We start from the raw sequence: 13,112 nt of genomic DNA, 5'->3' as shown, positions 1-13,112 counted from the left end.
AGAGGCCTCCCCGGCCCTCCATCCCAGCCTGGCGGGATCCTTCCTGTACGACCTTAGAACCTCTTGCCACACCAACCTGCGCTTGGGGCTGCGATAATGAACAAAAAGGGACAGTGACCTTCAGACCAGAGGCCACTGGGTCTTCCTGGGAGGACTCCCCTCACAGTGTCTGGGGCAGGTTTAGAAGAGGAAAGTGTTTGGGACGTTGCAAAGGAGCGACCAGGCTCCCCGAGGCACGTCCTCGGCCCGGGGCATCCACGGAGTTTTGTGGCCTGTCCTCGGCTTCTCTCCTCTCGTTCTTGCCCTTGCTTTCTCCAGCTTCCGAAATAAATTCCGAGACCCCCTCTCCTTTCCCCATGGTAATTCTTCCTGAGGTTTAAAAAAGTTCCCCTTGGTGTTTTCGACCTTGCCTATTTCCTTGCTGGCCCTGGCTCCTCCCTTGGGGTCTTCCTCTGTGCTTCCTGCCCCGGACACCCTGTCCCTGGTGGCAGCTCCTGCCTCCCTAATGCCCTGGGGATGGGGGTCCCCGTGGGCAGGAGGGGCAGAAGGTTAGAGACAGTCTCCCCCCGTCCTCACCCTCTTCCCCGCTCTGTCCGCATCCCTGCAGAAGTGGAAAGCGAGCAGGAGAGAGTGCCCGGGGTGGATGCCAGGTCTCAGGGGCTGGAAGGCAGGGGTTCCCCCATCTGACTGTTCATTAGGGTCGCCCAGGAAGCTTGGAAACAATACAGGTTTCCGGGTTCTCCTCTAGGCCTAGTTCAGGGTCTCACCTGGGGATGCTGGCTGACGAGTCTCCGTTCTGATGCTGTCAGCTGGCTTGGGTTCCCTCGGACTCACCGCAATGCCGAGGAGAGTGGGCATTTGGGGGGATGAGTGGTGAGAGAGGAGGGAGGTTAGGGGTGGTCGGGACGGTTAGGGATGTGGGGAGGGAGCAGGTAGGGGCTGAGGAGCCGTACACAGAAGCAGCTGAGGCTTTGGTGCCTGTGGGCCCTGCGAGCCCGATTTTAGTGGAAGGAGAGCAGGGGCCTGTTTGGGGGCTAACAAGGAGGGTGGACATGAGACAAGAAATGGGGACCCAAAAGTGTTAGGACACCAGCCTGGCGATATCCGCGGCCACGGTTTGGTGCTCAGGTCCCCTGAAGCCAGGAGGTGCCCGGGGAGGGTCTGTGGCCCCAGGACCCCACCTCCTGCGGGTCTGCAGCACCGCGAGTCCCGTTCGCCTTGATCTTCTTTCTCTTTGGGATGTTATTCTAGCTGTTAAATCTAAATCATAACATTCACAGGCTGGGCCAGCCAGCTGAGATAATAGCAAGAACAGCCATACCCTATGTTTAGCTGAGAGCTATCTTCCCCCCAGGGAGTACAAAGCCCTTTACAGATGACTTCTGTTCATCCTCTTGACTCCTTGTGACCTGAGGCTCACTCTTCCTGTTTTGCAGAGGATGTTGAGGCGCAAGGGGCAAAGCTACATGCCCGTGAAGGCACTGATGCAAAGGACCCACATCCCCGCAAAGCCTGTCCCTGGGATCCTTCCAATCTTGGCACACTGCCAGGGGGGCCTGGGGTGGGAGAAAGTGGAGGTAGAGCCCTGGGCTTTGTTTCCATTACAGAAAAGACGGGCCAGGCCTCACTTGGTTCTAGAGCACCAGCGCATCGGCCTCCATCTTGGGTCCTTTAGTCTTTCTCCAATGCCTGATGCCCGTGCCATCCCGGTGGCGCCCAAGAATCTCCGTCTAGGGGCCCGGGAAGTCGAGCGCATCAGAATAGCATGGCCGCGGGGCTGCCTGCACAGGCTGAGGGCAGGGGTCTGCCATCCTCAACCTGTGCCTGGCTTGGCTGTGGGCCTGTGTGGTCCGTGGAGCCCAGACAGCCTGGCTCCCCTGAGGCACAGCTTTCTTGCCTTTTCCCTGCGTAGGTGTGGATGGACGCAGGCACCCAGATCTTCTTCTCCTTCGCCATCTGCCTAGGGTGCCTGACGGCCCTGGGCAGCTACAACAAGTACCACAACAACTGCTACAGGTGAGCAGGGGGCAGGGCCTGAGCACCTATCCCTCCAGGTGTGCTAGATCAGGGGAGATTTGGAGGGTGCACCAGCTCGTGGATTTCCCTACGCCCCACCTGCCTTCACGCCATTTTCCAACCCCCAGGGCTGCCAGGTGGTGAGAGGAGCCAGTGGCAGCATGGGCGAGGGATTGCTTCCCCCAGGACGGGATGGTGATGGGTGGCCGGGAAACCCCAGCAGGGCCCAGCCCGGGGCTAATGTCGAGGGCAGTGGGCACAGGTGTGCAAGCAAACCGGCTCGGGTGTGACGTCATACAGTAGAGCCCGGTCCTGCCTGCTCTGTACCTGCGCCCCAGCAAACACTGAATCCCCTCCCTGTGGTTCCCTCGGGCCCACCTGGTTCATGTCAGAGAATTTAAGCTAATTTTAGTATTAGCTAAACAAAATCACATCGTGCATTTCAAAATTGAATTTAGGTGAGTAAGGAGCATCTGTTGCTCGGCTTCTCCGTGCCCCTCTCCTCTCCATTAACGTACCGGCATGGGCTGGGTCACAGGGGTAGTGTCCCAAGAGGGGCAGTGGCAGCATGACGGGAAAGGGGAGCTGTGTGGCCATGGGTAATGTTTAGATTCTGTTACTTCCTTAGGGTCTCATTCTTGCAGGATGACCGTGGGTTTAGTCCAAGTCTGAGCCCATGGAGTTGGGGGGACACAACCAGCCCCTTGGGTTCCCTCTGCCCCTGCCAGGCGGGCGGCGTCCCCTGGGGTTCCTGCGTCCCGGCCTGAGGCGCTGGCTGCCCCTCTGACCCTCCTGTCCCCACCTCCCCGCCCCGCCTGCAGGGACTGCCTCGCCCTCTGCTTCCTCAACAGCGGCACCAGCTTCGTGGCCGGGTTTGCCATCTTCTCCATCCTGGGCTTCATGTCCCAGGAGCAGGGGGTGCCCATCTCCGAGGTGGCCGAGTCAGGTGGGTGGTGTTTTGGGGGGTGGGGGTGGGCCTAGGACAGGGGACTCTGTGAGCTTTGTTTGAACCTTCACCAGCCACCTGGATCTGCAGGCATTCCTATTGTCACCTTCACTGTGGGTGACGTCTCAGTGGCTGCGTCCTGGGAAGACCTGGGATGGACTTAAACAGCAATTCCAGCTTCAAAAGGCGAACGGGTGTGCAGAGAACTTTGTCCTCCCCACCCCGGCCTCCAGCTCCTCACCCTGGAAGCAACCAATGTTACCAGGTTCACGGTTTTCCTTCCAGAAATAGTTTAGGCTTTTACGAGAAAAAGAATGCACGCACATCTGTACATACACGTGCAAACACGCGTCCGTATTACTGTTTCTGTTTCTTACACCTTGTAACAACCAAGTGATAACGTGCTGTGTACATTGTCCTGCATCCTGCCGTGTCTCGTTCCCTTTAAAGTGTGTCGCAGAGGTAAGTTGACTCCCGGCACACAGAGTTTCCTCCTTTAAGTGCCTGCCTTCCCACCACGCGGTGCTGCTCTCGCTTTTAAATAAAATCACGGACGGGTCCCCCATCGGGGTGAGCGGCCAGTGTTTGCCTTGCTCACCCCCTACGCCCGCGGACCACCCACGTGCACCTGTAACAAGATGATTTTGATCGTGGGGTTCACAAGCTCCCCCCGTCACACGGGGTGCCGCGCAACGGGAAACTGACATCGCTGGTTCTTATTAAGAACGATCGTGTTTCTCTTTTACGAAGCACTGCTTTGTGCCAGGCTTGGTGCCATGCGTTCGCTGGTGCGTGGGGCGGGTCCCAGCAGCGTGGGAGACGGGCGGAGGAGCTGACCACCGTCCCGGGTCCCTCGGTCATACCCTTCCTTTCAAAGGAAGTTTCCTATCGAGGACCCAGGCACTGGCATGTGACCTGTTCCTGCCATGTGAGTCAGCTGAGGGCAACATTAACGTGTTTTGAGAGGATGTGTGTCGTGGGTGTTCTGAAACTCACGCCAGCTCACTTGCTGTAGGGTGACAGAAAAGGCTCGGGGCGCAGAGGTGGCCAGCGGTGGCCCCAGACCCAATCTAGTCTTGGAGGTATTTTCTTTGGAACTTTACGGAAACCACACAGCACTTGCCTTAAGGGGGCACGATGGCTCCAGGTCTGTCAGGCGCCGCCACTCCCTCCTTTTACACTGGGGCAGCTTCACAAATGTCCGTGGCCTGCCTGGCCCCCAAGCTCTTTGTAAGTTTGAAACCTCTGGTTTGGGGGCAATTGATCTGGAGAGTGAGCCCTCAGGATTTGAGGTAGAACTTACAGAAATGCAGGTGATAGACTCCCTTCCTCTTTTCTTTGGAATATCCTTTAGAATATTCACAGCCTTTAGGTTCTGTTCCTGCCAGTGAGAAAACAGTGGGCGATGCCTTGGAGACTGGGGACCGGGTCGAGGGTTGGGTGGCTTCTCCTGGGTGAGGACGGTGGAGGGGGGTAGCTCTGGGGCTTCCGCCGTCCCGTGTCCCACACTGGGAAGCCCACCTTGGGGTGGCACTGGGCTGTGTCCCTCTCTCCCTGCCGCAGGCCCTGGTCTGGCCTTCATCGCCTACCCCCGGGCTGTGGTGATGCTGCCCTTCTCGCCCCTCTGGGCCTGCTGCTTCTTCTTCATGATCGTCCTCCTGGGACTGGATAGCCAGGTATCGAGAGGTGGCCACTCAGAGCCCGAGAGACGGTGGTGTGTGTGGGCTGGGGGCAGGGAGCAGCGGGCATGACCTTGAACTTGATGCCCTGAAGGCCCTTAAAACAGCTGGGGGCTGGGCGAGGGTCAGGCGTGGATGCCCTGCCAGGGAACAAAGGGAGCTTTGGTGGGTGGGTCAGCTCTGGGGCTGTCAGGAGGCTGGCAGGGCTGCCCTGGGAGCGAGGCGCCAGCTGGTTGATGGAGCTTCTCGTGAGGGCTCTTGCCCTCCAATTCTTCGCCCTCTCATCCAGTTTGTGTGTGTGGAAAGCCTGGTGACGGCGCTGGTGGACATGTACCCCAGTGTATTCCGCAAGAAGAACCGGAGGGAGGTCCTCATCCTGGGGGTGTCTGTCACCTCCTTCCTCGTCGGGCTGGTCATGCTCACAGAGGTGAGGGGCTGGGCGGCTTGCAGGTGGGGCCCGGCGAGGAGGAGGAGCCCAGGTGGGTGACTGCCACCTGGCAGGGGGAGCAGGCTGCTGTGGTTTCAGGTCACCGCCTTCTGGGCTTCGGGGCCCGGGGACCCTGGTCCTTTCCCACCCCAGGAAGCACTGACCACCTGGCTGTGGGCATGGCTGAGGGGTGCTTTGGCTCCACGGAAGCTGAGAGGTATAGAAGTGTTGGGCTGGGAAAAATCGCCTCTCCAGCAAGATCCCATGAGTTCCCAGGCAGATGACCCACGTTCCAGGGACAGACTTCAAAGGCAGAAAGGGAGCCCTGGGGTGGGTGACATTCTGAGTGATGTCTCAGGGGAGAAGAAGGGAGATGGAGCTCGTCAGCTTGATGATACCCATGACGGCCCCTATCCTGACCCTCTGCCAAAAATGCACACTGTCCTGGACTTTTGGGTCAACCCCTGCGTGTTCTCAGGGATGAGCTAACAATGGCTGTTTCATGCATCTTCCTTCCAAAAACAATAATCAAACATTATTATTGTCCCACGTCTGCCGAGTGCTTTACAGCTTACAAACTACACTCTCTTTTAATCTCTGTCTCCTGTGATCCTCCCCACCTCTGCTCTGTGCCCTGAGGGTGCCTGTTTCCTCTGGATAAAGCTCCGTTTCTCTCTCCTCCCGGGCAGGGCGGTATGTACATTTTCCAGCTCTTTGACTACTACGCAGCCAGTGGCATGTGCCTTCTGTTCGTGGCCATCTTTGAGTCCCTCTGTGTGGCGTGGGCCTACGGTGAGTGACTCTTCCCGTGGTCCTGCCCAGGGCTCTCGGACAAAAGAGAGACCTCACTGCTCACACCCACCTTCTCCTCAGACTCCTCTCCCTCCCAACCTCAAAAATCTCAAGAATCCTACCTACATTGCTACCATTGGAAAAGCCCTCCAGAGGTGGCCTTGTCTACCCTCCTGGTGATGGCTGCTCCCAGACCACCCAGGTGGGCCCATGTCCCGTCCTACCCAGAGCTTTTCAGCCTTTAACAACCTTGATCATCAGAAAGTTCCTGCCTTTGCCTAAGCCAAGTTCTGCCCACTGCTGTTTATGCCAACGAATTCCATCCAGGAAAGAGTCTGCTCCCAGGAGGGATTTGAGAAGACAGCCACGATGTCTTTTACTGACTGGTCCTTGCCCTTCCTGGTTGGTGTGGTCCCCATCCTGATGCTTTGGATGCTAAAGGATGTCCTTTCTCCCCCTTCCTTCTCTTCTTCGTGGCAGGAGCTGGGCGATTCTATGACAACATTGAAGACATGATTGGGTACAGGCCGTGGCCCCTTATCAAATACTGTTGGCTCTTCCTCACACCGGCTGTGTGCACAGTAAGATAACCTCCGGGAGGAAAGCCAGATGAAGGGAGAGAGATGGTAGAGCAGGAGGGTAGACGGGCCGTAGCCCTAGAAGGCACTTCTCCGTGGGGATTGAAAATCATTTAAAAGTTTCATTCATCCTCCTGTTGGGTTCTAGAAAATGCCAGCAGGATAGATTCTTCCTTTCCGTTTCACAGAAGGATAAACCGAGGGCCAGGGCTGTCAGACTCAACCCCACAGTGTGAGTCTAAGGTGGCAGGTGCATCGGGCTGCTGAGAACAATACTGATAAGCACCGAGATAACAATAGCAGTTCCAGAGCACTTACTTCCTGCTGGGTACCAAATGCTTTACACGTTTAACCCAGTCAATCCTCACAAGAACCCCACGAAGTAAGAATTACCATTATATTCACTTTTCAGGTGAAACGGAAGCCCCAGAGGTTAAGCAGTTCACCTAAGCTGGAAGGTGGCCAAGAGCTGGGGCTCGAGCCCAGCAGCTTGGCTCCGGAGTCTGGGCCTGAGCCACTAAGCGCTGCTGCTCTGGCTTTACCTGTGTCAGCAGCACCCACTGTGTGCCAAGTATGATGAGGCCGGGGGACCCAGGCATGACCCCTGCCCTCCAGGTGCTCACGGCCAGGCACAGAGCCATGTCCCAGTTGAGGATGCCCAGGGGCACGGGGACCCTGGAGGGACAGGATGGGTGCCCCGGAAGTACCTCCTGGGGGTGTGGATTTTGAGCAGATGTGGATGGAGTTCGGAGGCAGATTGGCCCAGCTGGTCGGGGGGACCCATGCTCCCCCAGCCACGTCTCTTCTACTCTCACCCTCAGGCCACCTTCCTCTCCTCCCTGATCAAGTACACCCCACTGACCTACAACAAGAAGTACCTGTACCCGTGGTGGGGCGATGCCCTGGGCTGGCTCCTGGCTCTCTCCTCCATGATCTGCATTCCCGCCTGGAGCTGCTACAAACTCAGCACCCTCAAGGGCTCTTTCAGAGAGGTAGGGAGCTGGTGGGGAGGAAAGCAGTCAGAGGATGAGCCAGGGTCCCCTTGTTGGCAGGTGGCTGCCTGCCTGGGTAGAAGCTGGCACACAGGAGGGCCAGGGACCCTGGTGTGGGGTCAGAGGGACAGAGGGAGTGCTGAGCAGTCTCAGGAAGAGACAGGATGCCTCCAAGCACCGCTGTGGTTAGGGTGTTGGCACCTGGAGAGCAGGCTTGGCACCTCTGGGGAGGCAGCGATGAGGGACGCTGACAGACTTGCCCCCTCTCCGGCTCATGACGGACCCCTCCACTCTGCTTGCAGAGAGTTCGCCAGCTCACGTGCCCAGCTGAGGACCTCCCCCAGTGGGCCCGAGCGGAACCCTCTGCCCCGGCCACGCCCAGGATGTCGGAACTGGAGTCTCACTGCTAGGGGGCAGGCCCTGGGACAACGGGCCAGTGAGCCTGGCTGTGGGGACAGTTGCAGAAGGAAGGCACAGAAGCAGCCCTGCTGTGCTTCTCTGCCCCGCACCACCTGGGGTAGACAAGATAAGAGGGGACATGCTGGAATCCACCTCTGAGCTGGGCATCTCCCACCCCAACTTCCCTGCTCCAGGGGTGGCTGGACAGGTGTGAAAGGCCAGAATCAAGAGCATCCCCTTTGAGAGGGGCCTTGGGAGGCTGGGTGAGGCTGCAGGCGGGGGCGGGGTGGGGAGAGCTCTGTTTGGCGCACTTCATTCCATTAAACCCACGTTCTTCCCACCAGCTGCTAGCAGTTCCGCCTGGTTTCTGCCCCGCCCCACCCCCACCTTGCTGCCTTGCCCACCTCCTCACTTTAAAGTGGGGCTTTAGGGGCTTCCCTGGTGGCGCAGTGGTTAAGAATCCGCCTGCCAAAGCAGGGGACATGGGTTCGAGCCCTGGTCCGGGAGGATCCCACATGCCGCGGAGCAACTAAGCCCGTGCACCACAACTACTGAGCCTGCGCTCTAGAGCCTGCGAGCCACAACTACTGAGCCCTCGTGCCACAACTACTGAAGCCCGCACACCTAGAGCCCGTGCTCCGCAACAAGAGAAGCCACCACAATGAGAAGCCTGCGCACCGCAGCAAAGAGTAGCCCCCGCTCGCCGCAACTAGAGAAAGCCCGTGCGCAGCAACGAAGACCCAACGCAGCCAAAAATAAATAAATCAGTTAATTAATTAAAAAAAAAAAAAAAAAAAGGCGATGGAGGGGAGAAGGAGGAGGCACCTGAGCCCCCGCTGGAGGAAGGAGGAGGAGAGCGGCTGGGCTTCTTCCTGCCCGATTTCCCCTGTAGTTTCCTTGCCTGACCTCGCCTGTCCAAACTGTGTGCGCCCGCCAGGGGCTTGGTGCCAGGGGTACGAACTGCCAGCAGGGACCGCGGGCGGAGCAGGGCACTACCCGGCTCGGCCAGCAGAGGGAGCCGCTGCCTCGGGACCACCACGCTGCTCCGCTCGGAAGATGGATAGATGCGGATGCGGCACCCCCGGCGCGGCCACGATGGCGGCGCACCGCGGGGACCTCTGCTCGGCTGCGGGGCCTGAGCGCGCAGATGCGCCCAGAGAGGAGCCAGGTGGGAGGCAGAGCCTGTGCGACCTCGGGGTCAGCGGGTCTGGCCTTGGCCCCCGCCCCCCCGGCGCCCACAGGTGTGCTCCGCAGCCTGGCTCTGGGCAGGTGCCTGGAGGGGGCGCGTGTGTCCGCGGCGCATGGGGGAGCGGGGAACACACAGCAGCCCTTCCCCCCGCATGTCTGCCTGTGTCCCCACCTCTGTTCATGTAGCTCTTCTTCCCGAGCTGTTCCTGGGAGGTGCAGGGCATTTCCTGGGTGATTTTCTTACGAGTCAGTTAGTGGGAAAATGCCCTGAAGTCTTCAGGTTTTGATTCTTTGCTGTTGGGAGAGTTTATTAAAATCGGTGACAGCAGCCCTGCTGTGTGTTGGCCTTGGTGGTTCCTTCCTGGACGGTGGCTGGGCACCCCCCAGTGTGCCAGGAGCAAGGCAGTCCTAAGATGGGAGAAATAAGTCTGCTAGAGAAACGTGTGGGCCTCGAGGTCCCACACCTGGCGTCTCCACCCATCTGAGGACATTTCCAGGACACCTACTACATGGTGCTGTGCTCAGGACTCACGAGGAGCAAAAATAGATACATCTCTTGAAGGACAAAGGATGACAAACGCTATGGAAGAAAAGCAAGGTCTCTGAGAAAGAATAAGTGGGCGTGGGAAGGATCCTGAGGACCTAGGGTTGGGGGTCTGGGAAGGCTGTTCTGAGGCTGAGGTATGTCTCTCTCTCCATCCTATCAAAGTTGCAGGGATCTGCTAGGCCCAGGGAGGGAGGCGAGCAGTTCGGTCATGGTGATTTGAGCCCTATTTCGGAGCTTCGTTGATGGTGCGATACAGTGTGAAAGTAACCCGCTGGCACCAGGATCAGGAGATACGGCTTCTAGTCCTCACCTGCCTCGGACCTGCTGTGTTTCTTGGTGGGATTCAGGTCTTCTTTTTTTGCAGATGGAGGTAATACCGGGCACCCTGCCCACACCCGGGTTTGTTGTAGGCCTGGATGGGGTCATGGGTGTGAGAGCCCAACCGTGAGGTCATGAGACCAGTGGGGGGATGGCTGACGGGGAGCTGCTCTAAAAGCCAGGGGTCACGTCAGGGAACGGGAGCAGGATACCCAGACGTGGCTTTACCCCCTCAAAGGGGTAGTGGGGGCGGGGCCGCTTTCTGTCCCCTCTCCTGGAGCTCTGCCTGGAAGGGCAGATTCGGATCCTGCAGGTCCCAGAGGAAGAAGACAGAAAAGGAAGGGGAGCCCTCTGTCTAGAGGCCACACCTGTCAGAGAAGAACACATCATTTAGCTTCTATTCACCCGAATTTTCTCATCTGTAAAATGGGCTAATAACTCCTACATTTCAAGGTTCTTGTGAGGCAGGCATAGAGCCTCAGGGCAAGTGATAGCTGGAAGGAGAGAGGAGCGCGGCGGTACCCGGAGAGTTAGGACTGGAGCCCGTGGAGATTGGGGAGTCACGGAGGGGGCGCTGAACCCGCCAGGCTGCCGTGGAGCCTCAGGCCTCAGACCGTGCTCAGATCACACCCAGGTGTCAGATCCACACACGTACACACACACAGTCCCTCACTCTCCTCGGATGAATGTGCATAGACCCAGACACCGCAGTCTGCCAGGCGTGCCCCTTTACAGAGGCTGGCAGGCCTGGTTTGGGTCTATGTGCTCTGTGACCTTGGGCAAGTTCATCGCTCCGATCCTGAATTTGCTCATCTATAAAATGGGAATAGTAGCATTTACATCATTGTGTTGTCAGAGTCCAGTGGAGGGTGTAGGGACAGCTGCCTTGGGGACATATTTCAAGCAAATCCACCCTATTTTCCATGATTCCACCCTCCCCCCACCCCTGCATTGGGCCGTCAATGAAACAGAAAAGCCCAGAAAGAGCTCAGCGACATCCTTGCTGCCCCCTGGATTCCCCAGCCCCAGGCATCAGGTTGCATTAGGCCCCAGTAAGAAGGCTACACATTTATTAACTAAGCATTTTTGCTAGGAGGCAAGAGAGAGGCAGAGCTAAAAGAACCCTGCATCCTGTGGCCTGAGAGTCTTGCTCAGCACCAGCAGTTTTGTCCAAGAAAAGCAAGACATGAGTCCTTCCAAGCCCTAGTCTATCCCCTGTTTCTGGGAGAGCAATGCCCTTTCAGAAGAGGGAAGACTGAAATCAAAATTTCCCTCAAGTTGCATCCATCCATGCATCCATCCATGCATCCATCCTTCCATCCTTCCATCCATCCTTCCATCCCTCCATCCCTCCATCATCCATCCAAATGTCTACTCTGAGCCAGCACTATATTAAATGCTAGAGGCAGAAACAAAGAATTATGAAAAGTGACCCCTGCCCTCTAGATACTCCTGGTCTGGGAAACAGTTTGCTGCAGTGGAAAGCAAAGATTTTTGGAGCCAAGAGGTCCAGCTTCAAATCCCAGCTCCCTCACTTACCCCCAGTAAATGAGGCCTTAGGACACATCATTTAGCTTCTGTTCACCACAGTTTTCTCATCTGTAAAATGGGCTAATAATTCCTACATTTCAAGGTTCTTGTGAGGACAAAATGGGGTGACATGTAAAGCACCTGGGCTGAGTTAGGTGCTCAGGAACTAGGTTCCATGCCAGGCCTTCTAAAAGTATGCACGGGTTAGAAGATGACTGTGGTGAGGAGAACATTCGACGGGTTTCACTGCAGCAGGATAACGGATTCATTATTTCATCTTGACTCTGGGCCCTCCCCAGTATGGAAACAGGCCGGTCTTAGGTAGGCTTTCCAGGTAACTTAGGGAGCCCTACCTGTTGTAAAATGGAGTCTCCTGCCCCCAAGAGTTCACCAGTTGTTCTGAATGCCCAGTGGGGGCTGGGATTGGGTGGGCTTGAGTGAGGGAGTTCGGGTGTTAGAGGGAGGCGAGGTCAAACACGGCAGCTCTTCTCTCGTGAGGTGAAGGGGAGGTGACATGTGTATCCCCAGGTCCTCGCAGAAAAGCCCCACACATGGTAGTCATGAAGTAACATTTCTGAATGAATGACAGAGCTAGGAAATTCACCCTCTGCCCAGCGTGGTTTTCTTCCCTCTGGCGCCCCTTCCCGGAGAGGCTGGGTCTTCTGTTCTGAGTAGCTGCAGCCGGGTAACCACACGGACTTTGGTGCCCCTCTGCAGCGAGCTGTACAGTTGACACACGGCGGGGACAGGGACAGGGCATTGCAGCAACGCGATCACTCCATCCCCGCCGAGCACAGGGGAAACAGAGTATGAATTCTGCCGGGGCCAGCCCTTCTCTGCCCGAACCCGCCTGGCTTCTGGATTGTTCTGGTTTCCTCTCCACAGGGAGCCTCAGGGAGATGCTGAGAGGGGCCTGAGAGACACTGAGCGGGGGGTGCTCGATGGAAAACTACAGACGGAGACTCGCGCTTCACACCCCGGCCCTGCGGGGAAGTACTAGAACACACAGGGGAAGAACAGGCAAAGGGAAATTTCCCTTTCTCCTCACAGCTTCTCCTCCCCCCACCACCTGGGCCCGAAGAAGCGTCTTTATTATCCGGAAGGGGGCACTGTCTGTCCTGAGTGAATGGCCCCGGACGGTCCTGTATGAGCACCGTGAGGACATCTCAGAAACAGCGATGAGGACCCGTTCTGGAGAAGCTCACTGGGCACGTAGGGGGGACGCAGATGTTTATTCCACAAGTACCAGTTCACCACTGATGGCCGTCAGGCAATCAGACAAGTCCCAGCTGTGTGCTTAGTGCCCAGAGGTCTCCAGAGCATCGTCACTGCTGCCTGGGACACTCCAGCATCCCAGCCCCTGCTTCCAGAAGACCCTTCAGCAAACATCACCAAGTGCCCTGAAGCACCGACAACACCCTAAGCTGTCTCCCAGATTGCCTTTAGCCCTCCCAGCAACTCTGTGAAGTAGGTGTTGTCACCCACCCTTGACGGGTCGGGAAACAGAGGCTCAGATGCTTGCCTGGCTGACAGACAAAGGAGGGCGTCAAACCCAGGTCTGTCTACCTGCAAACCTGGGTCCTTTCTAGATTCTTGAGGTGTGCTGTGGCACCTTCTCTAGGAAAATCCCAAGGAAAAGGGTTGTGGCTGTGAAGGTCCAGAGCCTTGCCTTGAAACCGCAGAGGGCAGGTACTTGGTGG

General features: G+C 57.4%; 1 protein-coding gene across 2 annotated transcripts in view; it reads left to right on the top strand.

Moving 5' to 3' along the window:
* SLC6A13 (solute carrier family 6 member 13) overlaps positions 1–7,935 on the top strand; it is a 32,137-nt gene extending 24,202 nt beyond the window's left edge. For both annotated transcript variants that reach the window (XM_061205947.1, XM_061205948.1), the window contains exons 8-15: positions 1,913–2,016; positions 2,838–2,962; positions 4,526–4,638; positions 4,931–5,068; positions 5,758–5,860; positions 6,341–6,441; positions 7,260–7,430; positions 7,733–7,935. In XM_061205947.1, the coding sequence (XP_061061930.1) occupies positions 1,913–2,016; positions 2,838–2,962; positions 4,526–4,638; positions 4,931–5,068; positions 5,758–5,860; positions 6,341–6,441; positions 7,260–7,430; positions 7,733–7,840 (963 nt within the window). In that variant the 3' untranslated portion in view covers positions 7,841–7,935. The remainder of the gene's footprint in view (positions 1–1,912; positions 2,017–2,837; positions 2,963–4,525; positions 4,639–4,930; positions 5,069–5,757; positions 5,861–6,340; positions 6,442–7,259; positions 7,431–7,732) is intronic.
* The last annotated feature ends 5,177 nt before the right edge of the window (positions 7,936–13,112 follow it).

The sequence above is a fragment of the Eubalaena glacialis genome, chromosome 11, assembly GCF_028564815.1.
Source record: "Eubalaena glacialis isolate mEubGla1 chromosome 11, mEubGla1.1.hap2.+ XY, whole genome shotgun sequence".
NCBI classification, from domain to species: Eukaryota; Metazoa; Chordata; class Mammalia; order Artiodactyla; family Balaenidae; genus Eubalaena; species Eubalaena glacialis.
Note: the sequence above shows the minus strand (reverse complement) of the source record. Positions and strands in the feature narration are given on the sequence as shown.